Genomic DNA, 20417 nt, shown 5'->3' with positions numbered 1-20417 from the left:
CCCATAACCCATAGGTCCCAGGATCTAAACCTGGCTCTGATATTTTTTTTTCTTTTCTTTTTATAATCAATTTCCAGACATTACTGATTTCCTTTTTAGCAATCAGAGTGGCGTAGCGGAAGCGTGGTGGGCCCATAACCCACAGGTCCCAGAATCGAAACCTGGCTCTGATAAAAGAGTGGCTTCCGTTTATTTTTTTTTCTTTTCTTTTTATAATCAATTTTCAGACATTACTGGTTTCTTTTTCTACTAGTGGCGCAGCGGAAGCGTGGTGGGCCCATAACCCACAGGTCCCAGGATCGAAACCTGGCTCTGATAAAAGAGCGGCTTCCATTTCCTTTTTTTTTTTTTTTTTCCCTTTTCTCTTGCTTTTTTGTATTGCATTTTGGGACATGGGGCTCGGTCAACAATTTTGAGTTTCATAGTTGCAGAAGAATCATAGAAATCCTTTCCCAACAATTTCCACTTCTCCACCAAAACTTTCCCACCCCTCCAATTCCCCAGATCTCATCACTTCTTCATCTCCTCCCTGCTCTCATAGTTTCTCATTTTTGTTGGTGGATCAGACATGCCAGTGGCTGCTTCCGCCATTTACTTCCTCAATCTCCGAGGGGATGTTCTCATTAATCGTCTCTACCGTGACGATGTCGGGTAATTTTACCTCTTTTTATTTTCTGAGTTCCAATTTCTATTCTGGATGTTCACGTAAGAGGGTTCGTAGTGTGTCTATATTGCTTATAAGTCTGGATTATATGATTTCATTTATTGGGTCGAGCTTACAATTTAAGTTTTGATCGTTGGAAGGGTTTCTAAAGCAATGGGCATTGTTGAGATTCTTTGTAATTGAGTCTGAGGTGATCAACTGAATCATTTTTCAGCGAATTGTAGATCCTCGCTGTTACTTGTTTGGTATCAATCAGTGTTTTCATTGTACACTTAGAGCCTATGGTGAGGGGCGATGGGAGGTGCTCGCCTTTTGCGCGTTTTAGTCACAATGGTGCACGAGCACTTGCCTCAATCATGAAGAAGGGGAAGAGTCGAAAGAAGATGATTAGAGAAGAAAAATAAGAAGAAGATGAGTAGGGAGGGATGGGAAGAAAAATAAGATGAGTATAGAGAAAAGAACAAGGCCAAGAAGATGAGTTAGATGGTAATTTACGTTATGTCTCAATGTAGGAAACCCGTATACACGTGTGGATTATGTCATTTTTTTCGTCGGGTTATTTGATGAAGCCTTAGAGAAGCCCCTTTTAGACAAACTATTATGCAATCTGCATACCTTATGAGATAAAGATGGTGGTAAGCCAAAATGACTTTCTTAAGCTTCTAAAAGTGTGGTATGTAGTAATAGTTTCAAAGGTATTTAGTTAATTCTATTAGGCAGGTATTATTGCACGGATGGAATATTGCTTAATACAGCGTATGGATACAATTTTTATGCATCGTTGTGTTTTCTCGTTAAGTTATGCGGATTAACTTTTTACACCTAATAAATTCGCAGCGGAAATATGGTGGATGCCTTCCGAACACATATAATGCAAACAAAAGAACTTGGCACGTGCCCGGTGAGGCAGATTGGTGGTTGCTCTTTCTTTTACATGAGAATTAGCAATGTATACATTGTGATTGTTGTAAGCAGCAATGCAAATGTAGCTTGTGCATTCAAGTTCGTGGTTGAGGTAGTTAGCATTTTCTTCGTGGTTGTATGCTTTGGTGTAACATTCTTTACCTTCATGATTTAAGTTCCATGTTTGATTAATCAACTATTTTCGAGTTTATATTTAGCTTCCTTTTAGGATATTTGAAGAAGATTTTGCTCAAGTAGCTAAATAATAAAGGAAGCATATTTTATTTTGATGGAACTTATGATTTAGTTTTGCTTACAGGCTGTTGCACTGTTCAAATCTTATTTTGGTGGGGCTTTCGATGAAGATGCAATTCGAAACAATTTTGTTCTTATTTACGAGCTTTTGGATGGTATGTGATGCCTTCTAAAAGTGTGCACGTGTATTTACTAGAAGTTTATGTATAAGCTTACAATTAGACATACATGTTATATATGTTGCCTTTTTATTATTGTCTTAGAAATAGAGGCATTTGTGTCGTGGAAACGAGTTGAAGGCTGATATCTGCCTTGCAATTGCAGAAATAATGGATTTCGGTTACCCACAAAACCTCTCACCTGAAATTCTAAAACTATATATCACTCAGGAAGGAGTTCGCTCGCCATTCTCTTCCAAGGTTAGATAATATTTATATTTTCCAACAGATTTTGAGCATAGAATGCTTAGCTATAACGTTCCTGCACCTTACAATTTCTTTCTACATCTCTCTCTCACTCTTTGTAATTTTCTGGCCATTTGTATTTCTTAAGAGGATTTCTCGTCCTCTTATACTCGTGAAGTTCATCGAAATCAATTAAATTTTCTCTTGTAGCAAAAGTAAAAATATTTTAAAGAGGAATAAATGTCTGTTTATAAACAAGTGATTTTTACTGAAATCTTTTCATTTTGTTCCTTTTATTTTGCACCTTGTGCTAAAAAAGCCTTCAGATAAACCTGTCCCAAATGCAACTTTACAAGTCACAGGTGCTGTCGGTTGGCGAAGGGAAGGCCTTGTATATAAAAAAAATGAGGTGAATGATGATTCTTTCTTTTTTTGCTTGCACGAATTAAGAAACGAACTAAATTCTGAACCTTTTCTATGCAGGTCTTTTTGGATATTGTTGAAAGTGTAAACCTTCTGATGTCTTCAAAAGGTAGATAATAGCTTTTAAGGTTCCTTCTGTATCACATATCTGTTGTGGAACCTTATAAAATATTGGTGATCATAGGTAGCGTTCTACGTTGTGACGTTACCGGGAAGATTCTTATGAAGTGCTTTCTTTCTGGAATGCCTGATCTAAAGTTGGGTTTAAATGATAAGATTGGACTTGAGAAAGAGTCGCAAATGAAGTCCCGTCCAAATAAGAGGTAGTTTCTCATGGGAGATTTTAATGACACTCGACAACGATACTACTTTTTATTGATTTATCTCGGCCGTCTAAACCTACTTTATTTTTTCTTTTTCGTCGTACTTAATTAGTTATTTAGCATCATCAACTCTTCTCTGTTTCAACTGAATTTCGTTCGTTATTCATGATTATTTTTATCTGTGTTTGTATTGTGTGGCTGTACATTGTGCATCTTCTATGGTTCTTTTGGTTTCTTTTACTATATCAATGATAGTAACATGAAAGGAAGACGTAATTGTTTGTAGTTTGTTATGATTTTATTGTAGTGTTGTTCAAAAAACTTCTGATTTGCTTGGTAAGTTCTTTTAAGAAGTCTTAAAAATATTTCTTTTGTTGATTTTTTGTCGATGTCAATTTTCGAAGTCTTCTTAACAACTCAAAATTGGACTGGAGCATGTCACGTGCCTTAGTGCCCGTGTTAAAATGAAGAAGTTAACAACGTGGACTTATTTGATGGAAGATTGAAAGTTCAGTGCTAGACGTATTACTAATATAAATCTTTCAAAATTCATAGACTTAATAGACACAACCTCGAAAGTTCAAGGACCAAACTTAACCTTTTAAATAGGATATCTCATCAATGTGCCCAGTACATGGATGCAGGGTTATTGAACTAGGATGAATATTAGTTTTTCACATGTTGGTGTTGCTCTTTCTTTTTCGTTTTTTTTTTTTTTTTTTTTTTTTACAAGAAACAAATGGTCTTTCTCTTTCTTCATGTTGTATTTCTTCTTCTTTTTTCACCTTTTATTTGTTAAGAGAAAGGACGCTTAAGACTAGATTTGATGTTATCTTTGTGTATTAGTGTGAGATCCCACATCGGGTGGAGAGGGGAACGAAACATTTCTTATAAGGGTGTGGAAACCTCTCCCTAGTAGACGCGTTTTAAAACCTTTGAGGGGAAGCCCTTTAAAGGAAAGCTTGAAGAGGGCAGTGGTGGGCTTGAGTTGTTACAAATGGTAACAGAGCCAGACACCGCCCTTTAAAGGAAAGGTCGAAGAGGGCAATATCTACTAGTGGTGGGCTTGAGTTGTTACATGGTAACAGAGCCAGACACCGCCCTTTAAGGGAAAGGTCGAAGAGGGCAATATCTACTAGTGGTGGGCTTGAGTTGTTACAAATGGTAACAGAGCCATACACTAGGCAGTGTTCCAGCGAGGACGCTGCACCCCCGGGGGGGTGGATTATGAGATCCCACATCGGTTGGAGAGGGGAACAAAACATTCCTTATAAGGGTGTAGAAATCTCCTTAGTAGACGCATTTTAAAACCTTGAGAAGAAGCCCTTTAAGGGAAAGCCTAAAAAGGACAATATTTGCTAGTGGTGAGCTTGGGTTGTTACAGTTAGTGAGTCAGGTTTTTGCGCTTTTATTTAACTTCACATGTATCATGGAGCTATCCTTCTCCATTTTGGCTTAATCTGCAATCAAAATCAGTTGTAGAGAACTTTCATGTTAAACTAAGTTGTCTTGTGCAATTGATTCTTACTATTTGCCCGAACTTATATAAGAAGCAATAAAAACAATTATAAGTAGTTGAATGGTTCCACTTTTCTCGTCTTTTTCAATGTGATGGTGAACAATCTATCATATGATTGAAGAAGAAATTTTGGTTTCTCATGTTTCTTTTTGCTGTGATATTTCATCTAATAAGGTATGCATATTTTGTTTTATGATTTATTTTGCAGTGGTAAAACAATTGAGCTTGATGATGTTACTTTTCATCAATGTGTAAATTTGACGAGGTTTAACTCGGAGAAGACGGTCAGCTTTGTGCCACCCGATGGCGAATTTGAATTGATGAAGTGAGCTCAAATTTTTAATCTGTCTCATGTGTTGTTTAAAGTTGAGAACTTAGCTTTTCCTTTTAATTCCTTTGAGCATCTAGCTTCCATTAAGTTTAGTTATTACCAATATAGAATATACCATCTTCATTTTGATGAAGTATGGAAGTTTTCCACCCCGTGACGTTTATTGCCGTGCCTATCGGCGTGTCATGCGCGTCTGTACTTTATGTAGCGAATTTGAGTGCTTTTGCAATTATTTTAAATGTTAATTCAATTTCTTATCCGTACGTGAGTATGAGATTTATTAGTTGTGCCCTCACAGAACTTTTATTGTGCATCTCATGCAAAAATCATCCATGTGATCCATTATCTCTTATAAAGGGAAGGACAATGGACCCCACCATATGTGTAGAATGTATAGAGACAGAAAATGAATAACTTTTTGTTGGAGGGTGTAACGGCCCATGCCCACCGCTAGTAGATGTTGTCCTCTTTAGGCTTTCCTTTTCGGACTTTCCCTCGAGGTTTTTAAAACGCGTCTGCTAGGGAGAGGTTTACACACCCTTATAATGAATGCTTCATTCTCCTCTCTAATTGATGTGGGATCTCACAATCCACCCCCCCTTAGGAGCCTAGCGTCCTTGTTGGCACACCGCCTGGTGTCTGGTTATGATACCATTTGTAACAGCTCAAGTCTATTGCTAGCAGATATTGTCTGCTTTGGCTCGTTATGTATAGCCGTCAACCTCATGGTTTTAAAACGCGTCTGCTAGGGAGAGATTTCCACACTTTATAAGGAATGCTTCGTTCCCCTCTCCAACTGATGTAAGATCTCACAATCCACCCCCTTGGGAGCCCAACGTTCTCGCTGTCACACCGCCCAACGTCTGCCTCTAATACTATTTATAAAGGCCCAAGCCCACCCTACCAAATATTGTCCTCTTTGGACTTCCCTTTCGGGTTTCCCCCTTAAGGTTTTTAAAAGGCATCTGCTAGGGAGAGGTTTACACACCCTTATAAGGAATGCTTCGTTCCTCTCTCCAACCAACGTGGGATCTCATAGAGGCACACTGAGAGTTCATTCCATTTTCATGCTTACTCCCTCATACGTGCAAGGTATTTCTTCTATATCTAATATTGTTCATTTTCTTTTGATGCAGATATCGTATTACTGAGGGTGTTAATCTTCCATTTCGAGTACTCCCAACAATTAAGGAGCTTGGTAGGACACATATGGAAGTTAATGTTAAGGTTTGTGGTTCTCTAAATTTCATTATCTTAATGCATCAAGTTCTACAATGCTTCTTAAGTGCATTATCTACTGGCCTTCAGGTGAAGAGTGTCTTCGGTGCGAAAATGTTTGCTCTTGGCGTGGTCATTAAAATTCCCGTTCCAAAGCAGACAGCTAAAACTAGTTTCCAAGTGACATCCGGTCGAGCCAAGTACAATGCCTCGATCGACTGCATTGTGTGGAAGTAAGTATTTTCCATAGTTTCTGGTATTTTCTTCAGACAAATACGTTGTAACGCTTGCATATTGTATCATAGATATTCGTGCAGTTAGTCATCTTTGCGATATTATATCGTCTATAATTTTTCCATTTATTACAAATTTCTTCATTTTTTCGTTTTAGTTTGGGTTTAATCTTCGTTCTCACTTCGATTTCTGGATTCGTGTTTTGGTCTCACTTATTACGTGCTCGTGTAGTTGCTTTCTTTTTCTCATTATACATGTTCTTCATGCATGCATACTCTTATATTTGAGTAATGAGATAGGATTTATGCGATCCTTCTTATATTATCTACGATTTTCTCGATAGCTCGTAATTGATACACTATGATTTTCTTTATACGGCCTCTCATTATGTTCGGTCTCACGTTTAATGATATGCAGTTGTGGCTTAGATTTTTATTTGTGTCAATTTCAGGATCAGAAAATTCCCTGGACAAACGGAACCAACCATGAGCGCAGAAGTCGAGCTGATTTCTACGATAACTGAAAGGAAGGCTTGGACACGGCCACCAATTCAGATGGAGTTTCAGGTTCTCATAGATTTAACCTTAGCATACTAGTTTAGCAATGATGCATCGATGAATTTTCTTTTAACGGTATCGTAAGCACGTGCTTTCTGCTCCTGCTCTGTTGGGTCGATTTAATGGTTTCGTTACGCTCGTTCTTCATCGTCGTTTTGATGCGCAAATGTTCTTAGAACTGTTTCATTGGAACTTGCATGTTGTTAAAGAGTTAGCCTGAGACTGATAACTGTTCAAAGTATTTTATGTTCATAAAATATTTATCGTTTTCGGTTAACAGGTTCCCATGTTCACGGCATCTGGTTTACGAGTTCGTTTCCTAAAGGTATTTCTTGTTTTTTCCTATTTTTAAGCACTTGAAAAGTCATTCCAAACAGATTGGTACTAGAAAATTCTCGAGTAATATGAATGGAGTTCGAGCATATGCAGTTGCATGATAGTTTTAGGAACGTGAGTGCGAACTCTCTCAGGCTGTCGTTCGAAATGAAGTTTTTTGTTTTTCAATTTGTTCTTCAGGTGTGGGAGAAGAGTGGTTACAACACAGTCGAATGGGTTCGTTACATAACTAAAGCTGGATCGTACGAGATCCGATGTTAGAATTAACGAAGTGTAGAGAAAGGAAAATTTTGAATGGACGGATAGAGAACGTTCACAGCTTTCTCGCTGACACCGTGATTATTCGAGGGTATATAAGAGAAGCTTTCATGGAGAGAGTGATGATCTTTGATGGATCATATGAGCATTTTAGAAGTTGCTTCTGATGTTTATAAACCAAACTTCTATATTCTTTCCTCCTTCCTTCCTTTCTGCTTATTTTTTTCTGCATAACATAAACGAGATTGTTTCTTCTGGCTGCTTTCTGTTGTAATCAAGGCCTTGTAGTGAAGTTCTTGTTTGTTTTTGAATCAATTTCTTTGATGTTGGCTTCTGATCAATGTTATGATGTTTAAACGTCAAGTGTAAGTGTTGAAATTATATGCAATTGGAATTAGTATGTCGTGTTCGAACAATGTTCGTTCGAGGGTTGTTGCATCGGTTCGACGATAACAATGGTAAGAAGAGAATTAATCATCAAATTTTGGGATAATAATTGGTGTTTTGTTTGTACAGATGTCCGTTTTATTCGTGGAGACTTGCTTCGAATGAGAAGGGGATTTCTCGTTTAGTGAAAAACATTTTTTTCCTATTAGCTATATAGAGTCGGGGACGGTATTATATTCTCCCTCCCCACTCGATCTTTTGTGCTCCAATTAATATAAATATATTTTTAACACGTTTATATATATATATATATATATATTAGTTAGATTGTTTAATTCATATTGGTTTATTATGATTTTTTTTACCGTGTTTTTAATAAATATTAATATTGAAAAAATGAAGACTTTAAATTATTATTTAAAAAAGAATAATAAACGGAAAACAATTATTTGTTGGGAACCTGATTCTACAAATTTTATCGGGGGAGAATCCCGGCATCCCCACAAAAATAAATTTAAAATTTTTGAATCTCTACTCCGATCTTCACAAAAATAAATTAAATTTTTTCATAGGATAGGGAATGATCTTCACAAAAAAAAAATTAAATTTTTTCATAAGATAGAGAATGAAATAAGTGAGAAGATAAGAATGAAATAGGTGACAGAGATGAGACTGATCATTAAAAATTTATGAAATAGGTGGCAGAGATAACAGAGATGTGACTGAATAATTAGGTTATGAAATAGGTGGCAGAGATAACAGAGATGTGACTGAATAATTAGGTGACAGAGATGAGATTGATCATTAAAAATTTATGAAATAGGTGGCAGAGATAAGAATGAAATATGCGATAGAGATGAGACTGATAATTAAAAATTTTCATGGAATAGAGAATAAAATAGGTGGCAAAGATCAGAATAAAATAGGTGATAGAAATAAGATTGATAATTACAAATTTCATGAAATAATGAAATAGGTAGCAGTGATAAACTGATAATGAGAATGAAATAAGTGGCAGAGATGAGACTGATAATTAAAAATTTTAAAATTTGATAAAATAGAGAATAAAATGAGACTAATTGACTTTTTTATCACATTAAAAGCAAAAAAAAAAAAAAAAATAATAATAATAAATAATAATAATAATAAAAATTGCTATTATGTTTAGAAATTTAATTTGTATTTTCTTGTTTATCAAAATATTTAAAGGTATTTGAACATTTAAGTTTCTATCTATATGAATTTTAAAAATAGTCTAATAACTCATTATAATTCTAATAACTAATTAGACATAACAATTTAATTATTTATTTTTAATTACGACAATTTTTTTAGTCATAAAATTTTAAAAAACTGACTTTTTAGAATAAAATATAAATAAATAAATAGAAAATAAAAAATAAAAAACCGAAGATTTTGTTATATTATTCGGTGTAGCATAAATTTCAGAACCTCGTTTACAGCGAGTTTAAAAGTATCCGTCGGAGAAAAAGCATACAAAATCTCCAACGATCCCAGAATTCAGAAACCCGGCAATCGAATTCCGCCCTTTTTCTTTCTCAACATCTCCTTCTCTCTCTGATTCAATCAATTCGATCCTTCATCGTTGCAAGGTGGAGATGCGGTTCTTCAGGAAGATTGCAGGAATTCTAGGGCTTTCCAAGGACGATGCTCACGACGTCAAGCACGAAGATGAAGACGTTGATTCCGATAATCAGGCTCGGCGGGGCTTTAGCGTCCCAGCTCAGGTCGCTGTCAATCGTCCGCAACCCGGTCCTGTTCTTCTTCCCTCTACTTCACGTGATGGTGGAGTTCAGGTCCATTCTATTATCAGTTTTTTTTTTCTTTCTCTCTTTTAATTTTCGCATGACTGCTGGATTGTGCTTTCCGTTGTTTCATGAATTAATTTGGCAATTCATCCTATAAGGCGAGTCTAATGGTCGAGGTCAGCGGATTTATTTCCATAGTTCAAACCCGTTAGTTACGTCGAAAATCTTTTGTCGTCATTGTTCGGAGTAGGTCACTATGAGTTTAAATTTATGTTCTGCTTCTAATACGCATGTTGATTATTGGATTTCCTATCTTTTTTTTTTGTCTGCGATTCAATGAAAATGGGTTCGTGCATTTTTTTATGTGAGCTCAGATATCTTTTGACCATAACTTTGTTTGAAATTAGTTTCTTTTGGAATTTATGAATGTTGCTAACACAGCCTCGTTAAAGTAAATGCTTATCAACTGTTCTTAATCTTTGTTATTCCCCCCCTCATGTTTTAACGATTGAAATGATTCATATCCAAAGTAAACTAGAAGACAACGAAATAGCGTTCGTCTAGTAAATACTTTTCTGCAGGGAGGATGCTAAACGATTAGAGCCATTTAAGTTTCTGATTTCAGCTGTTAAGAGCTTCTTTGTGATATTATTGTCTTGCCAATGATTAATGAATGTGATGGATATCAAGTATACGTGAGTGATGAGACATGTTAAATCAATGCGTTGTGAATACAATGCAGATAAGATACATAAGCAGCAATTAAGGGGAAAGAAAATTGAGCCAGGGAAGAGTTGAACTTGAGCAAACAACTCTGTTTCCATTTTATTGATTCTTGTCTCGAACGATAGTGTCAGTTCAAAGGGACTTTATTAAAAGTTAAACAAACACCGAATCCTACTCCGACTATCTACAAGGGCCTTTGTAACTAAGAAACTGCAACAGTCCACCACCGGTAGCAGATATTGTCCTTTCTGACTTCTTCTAAAAGTTTTTTAAAATGCGTCTGCTAGGGAGAGGTGTCCATACCCTTATAAAGAAGGATTCGTTCCCTTCTCCAACCGATGTGGTATCTCACATAAACCTACTAATACTATGTTTCCATGGAAAACGTAACCTAAAGTCAGTTTAAGTTTCAATTGGATTCCGGGGTTATAATCATTTACATTCTAAATAAGCTTGAAATTGGAATCAAAAGAATTAAAACCATAGCCAAACAAAATGACTTCCCGTTTAGTTTCTAAAATAAAGAGAAACCTTTTGATGCAAACTTAGGGTGTAGGCTATTTCTTCTCCATTCACCAGAGTGATCCGCCAATCGAAATCATAATCTGATCCATCTGTATCATTATATATATATATATATATATATATATATATATATATGCACTGAGGGATCTTATTCTAATGAGACCTTAACTCTGCTTCATCTACATGATGGGTGATCTCGAGTCACGACATGGTTTCTAATATTTGCAAGTTTTCCTTCCATTGTACTCATTCAATGGTACTAGGACTTTTTACTGGTGAAATGAAATGATGGGTTTTTTTCATTTGCAAGATTACTATGATGGCGTGTTTCTTAATTTTGATATATTTTCGCACATTCAGGGTTTAACATGGTATGCTAAGCGCCTTCGAGTTGATGAAGATGGAGATGTAGCCGAACAGTTCCTGGATGAGGTCTTACCTGAGATACCAGCCAGTACTACAGACCATCACAAGGCGTTTCCTCGATTTCAGATAAATAATAGAAACAGACCAGCTAAAGTAGAGAAGCAGGTTATATTGCAGGAAGGTAAACTTCAACAGTGTATTGAACATCAAGGTAGATTGCTATTGGTATGAAGGGGAAAAAAAACCTGAGAAAACTGATCCCTTCACGCATTCGTGTCCAAGGTTCGATATTTTAAGTTTATTTGCACATGATGGTCAAGTTATGAGGATGATCTGTGTCGGTTTTGATGACGAGAAAGCTTCGCATACAGTACCGAAGCTTGCATCAACTTTATTAAGGAGTCTACATTAGAGGCTTAGATACCCGGTTCTTTCTCAAGCGTTATGGTTGTGCTGCTGATCATTGAACCCTAAAGGTGGAGGAGGTAAAAGAGAAACAGAAATGGCCACTAACACACTAACCATTTGAATCTGCAGCTTTAAGTTGTTTAATCTGTCTTGTTCTTCACTTGTTCTTCACTTGTTCTTCACCTGTTCTTCACTTGTCATAGGGTTGCATTTCATGGATAGTCCTCTAGGTATTAGTTGTATGAATTGTATGATTTTTTTAGTATAGTGAGCTCAGATGGGTGTGGTGTGAATTCAAAATTCACTAGAATGTTTATTATGTGTGTTAAAACCATTCAAAGTTAATGATTTGATTCCATTTTTATTTCCAGTTTTCTTGATATTACACTCCATTGTTTTCGTTTTTTCTTTTGAAGTACCAAAGATTCAAACTTTGAACTCGAGCGGAGTATATGTTAATTGAGTTATGCTTATATTGTAGTTTGTATTAGGTGGTTTGATACTTTCATTCCTTCCCAATACCTCCCGATCCAAAATTATTTCCCGTTTTCTTGATACTGCACTACATTGTTTTCTTTTTTCTTTTGTAGTACCAAAGATTCGAACTTTGAACTCGAGCGGAGTATATGTTAATTGAGTTATGTTTATATTGTAGTTTGTATTAGGTCATTTGATACTTTCATTCCTTCCGATACCTCTCAAGTAAAATTCCAAATTGGATCCAAAATTATTTCCAATTTTCTTGGTGCTGCATTCCATTGTTCTCGTTTTTTCTTTTGAAGTATCGAAGATTCGAACTTTGAACTCGAGTGGAGTATATGTTAATTGAGTTATGCTTATATTGTAGTTTGTATTAAGTCGTTTGATACTTTCACTCCTTCCCGATACCTCCTCCCAAGGAAAATTTCAAATTGGATCCAAAATTGACGGGTTAGTGTGCGCTTATTCATGTGGTTATACACTCTTCGAATTGGAATCTATTTTATGAAAGATCATGTCTTTCGAGCATTGATAGGTCTCTAAAAGATTACACAAAATCTGTGCACGAATCTATGCAAACAGGGTTAAAAGCGGTAGATAGCCTAGTTCCTTTCAAACACAGTAAACTCGGATAGGTGAAGGATTGAATGAATTTATTCGACTGTCAAGCTGCTAATGAATTGATTCAAACACAGTAAGGGATAGGTTCAGTAGTTCAATCCCCTAAACCTCTACAACTCGGTTTCATAATTCCATTGCCTGCCCCTGGTAAAACTATTTTACGGTCGGTTCTCTTTGCTTTTCTTTCCCTTCAACCCTAGTAAACAAAGAAAGCCTCAACTCCTTATGAATGAGACGAATTTGAACGAGTTTCTGGTAGTAGATTCATAATAAAAAAAAGTAATTATGATTGTTCTTGAAGAAATCTACCACTCGAATGGCCCAATTGTTGAGTAGTTACTTCAAAGTATTTATGATTGTTCTCGAAGAAATCTGCGGGCGGAAGTATTTAACTAAATTTAAATTTGAAAATTTAGAATTCATTATCAATACAATAAAAATTATTATTTTTCCAAATTAAAAGAAACCTCTTATACTTGAAGAACTTATTCTAAATTAAGTTTTATAGTTAGAAAAACATTTGACTATGAAAGTCAACTAAATCAACGGTTGATAATGGTTCCTACAAATTCTTGGAATAGATTGTACAACAGCATATAACTGCTTCTCTTCCTCTTCCTTTGTTATTCTCTGATTACGTTATCTCATCACTGCACACAACTGAAACTCACTCGCCGGAGCTTCAAAAATCAACCTCACCAATGGACGTTCTTCTTCCCTGCACTTCCTTCCGTTCTGTAAATTTGAAGCCAAATTCCTTCCGAAGATTCGTCTCGACAAATCGAAACGGTCGATTCTCTGACATCTTGAAATGTCGCCGAAAAACGACGTCATCTGAGCTTCAGGCAGCTGTCGGCGTCGCAGTCCAGACCGACAGCGGTTCTCCTTCGATTCCCACTCATAAGGTCACCGTTCACGATAGAGAGAGAGGCGTTGTTCATGAGTTCGTTGTTCCTGAGGTACGGCGCCATTTTCACTTTGCTCTTGTAGAAATGGAACGAACATAAGTCCTTTTTCTTTTTATTTAATTTTTATTGCGTCGATGAGATTGTTTTCGCCTTTTGAATGAGATTGTTTTCGCCTTTTGAATGAGATTTCAACTTTGTAGATCGATTTAACGCGTTTCTCCTTGTTTTACATATTGTTGTGATCTGTCTTTGAAGAGTATAAATTGATTTGAGTTTGGGAATTCGAAGTTCTGAACTCTCTTTTTATTTCTAGTGTGTGCCAGTAGATGTTCTCTTATTGTTTAACGGTAATGACTTATGAGGCGCGGGTAATCGATTAAAAAATTGCAGGATCAGTACATATTACACACTGCCGAAGCTCAGAGCATATCTCTTCCTTTTGCTTGCAGGCACGGTATTGTTCCCTAATTCACCAATTATTGATGAACTTTGTCGTGTTTATAATTTATGTCAATGAGTAATACCATTGATCATAGAAAGTATGGGCGTTGTATCAGTAATTTCACTTGTTTGCTAGTGATCTTTGTCACTTGAAAGCTGAAATTTGTCATAAAAATTGTAGTTACTTCTGAAGATTGTGGATTTATGAACCCATAGACTTATTTTGGTAAGCATAGGCATCAAAATGGGATTCTAATGCGTGACGTTTTCGATAAATTAGCGCCATGATTCGAACAAAGTACACACATCCGTAGAAAATCTAACCATAGTTTTGATACATTTTAATGAATGTAACTGTACCTTCATGGTCACTCTGTGTAAGAAACCCAAATAACAGAATGGTTTACGACCAGATAAAAATCATTTACATTGAAAAAGTAGAACTAAACATTTTCCCCTGCCCTTCTTTTGACTGGTACTTCCTGCAAAGAAGCCATTTTATGATTCCTTTCGATCCCCATTGTTGGTTCATATGCCATATTCTGAAAATATTTGTTTCATCACAGGCTGTTGCACTAGTTGTGCTGTTCGAATAAAATCAGGCCAAATTAGACAGCCAGAAGCCCTTGGAATATCTGCTGAGTTGAAATCAAAGGCAATTTGTTTTACTTATTTCTGGACTTATTATTGTTTTTTGTTTTGGGAATAAATTTCTACCAAATGAAGAGGATGCTGTCGTACTTTAATGTTTTCCATTCAGAAATCACATGATTTCTATGTTGAATTTTCTTAAATATGAATTGATTCATTTTCTGGGGAAAAGCCATGAAGCAAAATCTGAGATTATGCATTGTGATGCTTTAGTAAACTAAAACTGGTACTCATTCTAGATATGAATTTTGGGTTTGTTAATCTTAGTTTTTGACCAGGTGAGCATGGCAAAGTTATTTAGTATAGGTATGTCTAGGTATGGTTGAAGCAACTGCTGCTCATTGAGGATGAGAATAACGTAGTTGAGTTTGTATTCTACAGGTTACAGGTTAGGAAAATGAAGAATAATCAAGACCTGGTCCTAGAATGCTTCTATTATTATGATTATTATTATTTAGTTGGATGAGTGGATTATAGCTACGTTTAAGCAACAAGTAGTTGTTAGGAATCACGACCCTCCGCAATGGTATGGTATTATCCACTTTGAGCACTTTGAGCATAAGCTCTCATGACATCGTTTTTGGCTTCTCCAAAAGGTCTCGTACCAATGAGTGGATTATAACTCAGGATCATTCTCTAAATTAGCCATCGTAGGATTCCCTTCCAATAATCCTCAACCGTAGCTATATGAATTATTCTCTTAAGAGTTACTTCTTTAAAGAACTTATTTGTCATGGTTGAACATGGTTAGAACTGGAGTAGTGCCAATGCAGGTCTCGCTTACCGGATTAGTAGTTTTTTTTTGGCACAATTTATAGAAAAGGATAAAAGAAGAAGAATACCGCAAATCATATATCTAATCATCTCATTTAAATGCATTTCCGATTGAAATTCGTTATTGTGCTCCAAACTGCAGGGATATGCACTTCTTTGCGTAGGTTTCCCAACCTCAGATGTTGAAGTAGAAACACAAGATGAGGATGAGGTATGGTTTCAAATTTCAATTTGAGAAATGAAGCAAATTTCTTTAGTTTTATAATTACAAGCTTGATAAGTCTATTTTCCCCTCGTAACTCTCTCAGTGAGCCAAATTTACGTTAACCAATCATTGATACTAAAGTTGGAATTGGTTAAATCAAAAGTTCTGTCTGTCTGGCCTAATTTTATATGTTGGGCATTTTGGAGTCCTATGATCATTTTTCATGCAGCGATTCTCGTGATGGAGGAATGGATGGGGTCATCGTTCCAAAACTCGAAGTCAAAATGTGAAAATGTTTGATAAAATGTTGCTCTGTTTGAGACTTTCTCTTTAAACAATCCCCTACGCATGCAGGTATATTGGCTTCAATTTGGAAGATACTTCGCTCGGGGGCCAATTGTAAGTTCTTTACTTTTAAATCTATATCAAAGTCTAGTGGGAGATGATAAAAGTAAATCTAAATTATCTTTGTTACAAGTTGTTTTAAACGATTTATTAAACTGTCCAGGAGAGAGATGACTATGCTCTAGAGTTGGCCATGGCTGATGAATAAANCCCTGCCCTTCTTTTGACTGGTACTTCCTGCAAAGAAGCCATTTTATGATTCCTTTCGATCCCCATTGTTGGTTCATATGCCATATTCTGAAAATATTTGTTTCATCACAGGCTGTTGCACTAGTTGTGCTGTTCGAATAAAATCAGGCCAAATTAGACAGCCAGAAGCCCTTGGAATATCTGCTGAGTTGAAATCAAAGGCAATTTGTTTTACTTATTTCTGGACTTATTATTGTTTTTTGTTTTGGGAATAAATTTCTACCAAATGAAGAGGATGCTGTCGTACTTTAATGTTTTCCATTCAGAAATCACATGATTTCTATGTTGAATTTTCTTAAATATGAATTGATTCATTTTCTGGGGAAAAGCCATGAAGCAAAATCTGAGATTATGCATTGTGATGCTTTAGTAAACTAAAACTGGTACTCATTCTAGATATGAATTTTGGGTTTGTTAATCTTAGTTTTTGACCAGGTGAGCATGGCAAAGTTATTTAGTATAGGTATGTCTAGGTATGGTTGAAGCAACTGCTGCTCATTGAGGATGAGAATAACGTAGTTGAGTTTGTATTCTACAGGTTACAGGTTAGGAAAATGAAGAATAATCAAGACCTGGTCCTAGAATGCTTCTATTATTATGATTATTATTATTTAGTTGGATGAGTGGATTATAGCTACGTTTAAGCAACAAGTAGTTGTTAGGAATCACGACCCTCCGCAATGGTATGGTATTATCCACTTTGAGCACTTTGAGCATAAGCTCTCATGACATCGTTTTTGGCTTCTCCAAAAGGTCTCGTACCAATGAGTGGATTATAACTCAGGATCATTCTCTAAATTAGCCATCGTAGGATTCCCTTCCAATAATCCTCAACCGTAGCTATATGAATTATTCTCTTAAGAGTTACTTCTTTAAAGAACTTATTTGTCATGGTTGAACATGGTTAGAACTGGAGTAGTGCCAATGCAGGTCTCGCTTACCGGATTAGTAGTTTTTTTTTGGCACAATTTATAGAAAAGGATAAAAGAAGAAGAATACCGCAAATCATATATCTAATCATCTCATTTAAATGCATTTCCGATTGAAATTCGTTATTGTGCTCCAAACTGCAGGGATATGCACTTCTTTGCGTAGGTTTCCCAACCTCAGATGTTGAAGTAGAAACACAAGATGAGGATGAGGTATGGTTTCAAATTTCAATTTGAGAAATGAAGCAAATTTCTTTAGTTTTATAATTACAAGCTTGATAAGTCTATTTTCCCCTCGTAACTCTCTCAGTGAGCCAAATTTACGTTAACCAATCATTGATACTAAAGTTGGAATTGGTTAAATCAAAAGTTCTGTCTGTCTGGCCTAATTTTATATGTTGGGCATTTTGGAGTCCTATGATCATTTTTCATGCAGCGATTCTCGTGATGGAGGAATGGATGGGGTCATCGTTCCAAAACTCGAAGTCAAAATGTGAAAATGTTTGATAAAATGTTGCTCTGTTTGAGACTTTCTCTTTAAACAATCCCCTACGCATGCAGGTATATTGGCTTCAATTTGGAAGATACTTCGCTCGGGGGCCAATTGTAAGTTCTTTACTTTTAAATCTATATCAAAGTCTAGTGGGAGATGATAAAAGTAAATCTAAATTATCTTTGTTACAAGTTGTTTTAAACGATTTATTAAACTGTCCAGGAGAGAGATGACTATGCTCTAGAGTTGGCCATGGCTGATGAATAAACTAAACTATTGATCCTGGAGGATCCATGGACAGAGACATGAATGTACGAATCCTGTAGAGGAGCATTACTCTGCTCAAACCCTTCATCTTCTTTCTTTATCTGTATGGTTTATGACTGTTAATATCATAGGAGGAGAATATATTAGAATTACTTGACATTCTCTTTTATCACTAACCCTTCTCTTTATCCTGTTTGATGGGAAGTTTGTGTACTTCTTGAACACTAAAAATGAAGGCAGTTTATTTTGGAGGAATGCAAATACTTTTGATGGGGGGAGGGTTTAGTTTTAGAACCTGAATTGAAATAGCCAGGTTATATTCTGATTAATGTGTTCTTCATGGCATTGATCATGTTCCAATTAGAAATTGAGGATCAAGTTCATACTTTAGTCCTAGAGTTTTCGGATTTGATTCATCGGATTTGATTCAGGGTGGTATATGTACTCTTAAAATATTTACTTTTATCCGTGTCAAAATGGTCACTTTTAAAAAATACCAAGACCAGACGAACATTTTGGAAGTAGAGAGACCAAAATAAACATTTTAGATGTACACGAAAAAAAAATGAACCATATAAGAACCTGAAAACAGTGCTCTTGCTCGTCTCTCTCCTACTTATTGATTAGGGCAAGTCACTCAAATCCCTTGGCACTTATTCCTCTTTTCTTTTATAAAAATTCTAGAGTTCATGCGTTTTTTCGGAAACGCAAGTAGCTTGTCAAGCTAAAATCAAAGAGTTCCCTCACTTCAAAAGATATGTATTAGATGACATACTGATAGATCTATTTGTTCGATCTACAGGTAAAAACACGGCTAATTTCATTGAACAAAATGATAAACTACTAGAACTCCTGAAATTATTGATCTAAAAGTTGTCTAATTGAAGTTGTTTGAGCTTGTATGATGGGGGGAAGCTTCTGTTGTTCATATTATTTGTGTTTGGTCATTCTTCTGTTTTCTTAGGTCAATGTCAGGCTGAAGAGCTTCAAGATAAAGAGGGAAAATCAAAGGGAAATCAGATTCCCATTTGAACAAACTCTTTGCTATTCAATAATTCAGGTCCCCCACTGCTTACCCAACTGGTTATAATGTTACATCTTCAAATCTGTGGTTGCTATTGCAAGATAACCTTGTTTTGTCTCCACTTTTGCCTCCTTCACATGTATGATTATGATCTTTTGTATGTGAACGATGATGACTTGTAGCATACTGTTCCGTTCTAATCAAAATATATTGTTGTATGTTACCATATCAAACCATCTATTTTGAGTAAAAGATCGAGTTTTTTCGAAACAAGTTGGGTTTCTGAAGATATTTGTGTCAAGGTTGTTTCCCTTGTTTGATACTAAAAGACATGATATGGTCTGAAGACGATCTAGCCTCCGAGATCTGTATCAGCTAGGATGAATTGTGCTTGAGGATTACGAGATCTTGATTGTTTCCCTCGTACTCAATGAGCTAGCTAGAAATAAATGGAGGAGGACCCCCTCCAGCCAATTTTCTGGTCAAATTAGATGAAAAGGACTATAATTTAGCTGAGAGAAACAAGAACTTTAAAATAGGCTTCAATATCTATCCATTCATTGGATGACAGACATATATACATCGTGAAAGGTTTAGATATTATTTTGGTCTCGATACTTTCGGTTCATTTTGGAGGAAGGTTTGAAGGGTAGACATTGAACTAATTTGTGGGACAGGCAGTTTTGTTGGAGCATCAACAAGTACTGATCTGCTTAAAATTTGAAGGCAAACTATTGGACAATCACAGTGTGAAGATAATGATCATTGTGTTATTATCTTCCCTATGTTCGTAGCTCTCCGAGCATACTCAACGCGTCATCGGGACCCCCTTTGTTACTTACTTTCTGGTCTAGTCCATGACATTTTTTATCCAATGGGTTTCAAACTCGGGAAGGCTCACGTGTCGGTTTAAGTTAAATGTAACAATTTTGGATTCCATAGGGTAGGAATCTGTGAGATCTCACATCGGTTGGAGAGGGGAATAAAGCATTCCTTTTAAGGGTGTAGAAATCTCTCTCTAATAGATACATTTTAAAACCTTGAGGGAAAGCTCGGAAGGGAAAGTTCAAATAAGACAATATCTGTTAGCGGTGGGCTTGGGTTGTTACAAAGGGTAACAAAGTCAGACATCAAGCAATGGAGCCTCGAAGGAGGGTGGATTGGGGAGTCCCACATCGATTGGAGAAGGGAACGAGTGCCAGCAAAAACGCTGAGCCTCGAAGGGGGGTGGATTATGAGATCCCACGTCGGTTGGAGAGGAGAACGAAACATTCTTTATATAGGTATGAAAACCTCTCCCTAACAGACGCGTTTTAAAAACCTTGAGGGGAAGCCTGAAAAGAAAAACCCAAAAAAGACAATATCTACTAGCTGTGGACTTGGACCATCGGAATTTAAAAGAGTTGAAGAATGGACGTTGTTTA

General features: G+C 36.2%; 3 protein-coding genes across 5 annotated transcripts; all 3 read left to right on the top strand.

The window, feature by feature from the left end:
• The first annotated feature begins 373 nt into the window (after nt 1-373).
• LOC111776227 (AP-2 complex subunit mu-like) lies at nt 374-7829 on the top strand. Its single transcript, XM_023655624.1, has 13 exons — nt 374-651; nt 1502-1679; nt 1887-1977; nt 2147-2241; nt 2546-2635; nt 2710-2758; nt 2834-2972; nt 4700-4816; nt 5959-6049; nt 6131-6273; nt 6726-6840; nt 7112-7156; nt 7348-7829. Exons 1-13 carry the CDS (start codon nt 569-571, stop codon nt 7426-7428), a joined length of 1317 nt encoding a protein of 438 aa, XP_023511392.1. The 5' UTR covers nt 374-568; the 3' UTR covers nt 7429-7829.
• Nucleotides 7830-9246: 1417 nt separating this feature from the next.
• Nucleotides 9247-11986, top strand: LOC111811132. The gene is made up of 2 exons (XM_023697872.1): nt 9247-9629; nt 11193-11986. The coding sequence occupies exons 1-2, from the start codon at nt 9432-9434 to the stop codon at nt 11427-11429; spliced, it is 435 nt and encodes a 144-aa protein (XP_023553640.1). The 5' UTR covers nt 9247-9431; the 3' UTR covers nt 11430-11986.
• Nucleotides 11987-13328: 1342 nt separating this feature from the next.
• LOC111776305 (ferredoxin-1-like) lies at nt 13329-19226 on the top strand. 3 transcript variants are annotated; one of them, XM_023655728.1, is made up of 7 exons: nt 13329-13666; nt 14006-14069; nt 14623-14711; nt 15624-15692; nt 16041-16085; nt 17925-18013; nt 18934-19226. In XM_023655728.1, exons 1-6 carry the CDS (start codon nt 13409-13411, stop codon nt 17967-17969), a joined length of 570 nt encoding a protein of 189 aa, XP_023511496.1. In that variant the 5' UTR covers nt 13329-13408; the 3' UTR covers nt 17970-18013; nt 18934-19226. The 3 variants fall into 3 exon arrangements, with proteins under 3 accessions (XP_023511496.1, XP_023511495.1, XP_023511494.1); XM_023655727.1 differs by lacking the exon at nt 18934-19226 and having other exon boundaries at nt 17925-18230; XM_023655726.1 differs by lacking the exons at nt 17925-18013; nt 18934-19226 and adding an exon at nt 16195-16239.
• The last annotated feature ends 1191 nt before the right edge of the window (nt 19227-20417 follow it).

The sequence above is a fragment of the Cucurbita pepo genome, chromosome LG15, assembly GCF_002806865.2.
Source record: "Cucurbita pepo subsp. pepo cultivar mu-cu-16 chromosome LG15, ASM280686v2, whole genome shotgun sequence".
NCBI classification, from domain to species: Eukaryota; Viridiplantae; Streptophyta; class Magnoliopsida; order Cucurbitales; family Cucurbitaceae; genus Cucurbita; species Cucurbita pepo.
This window is presented reverse-complemented; position numbering and strand designations above follow the sequence as displayed.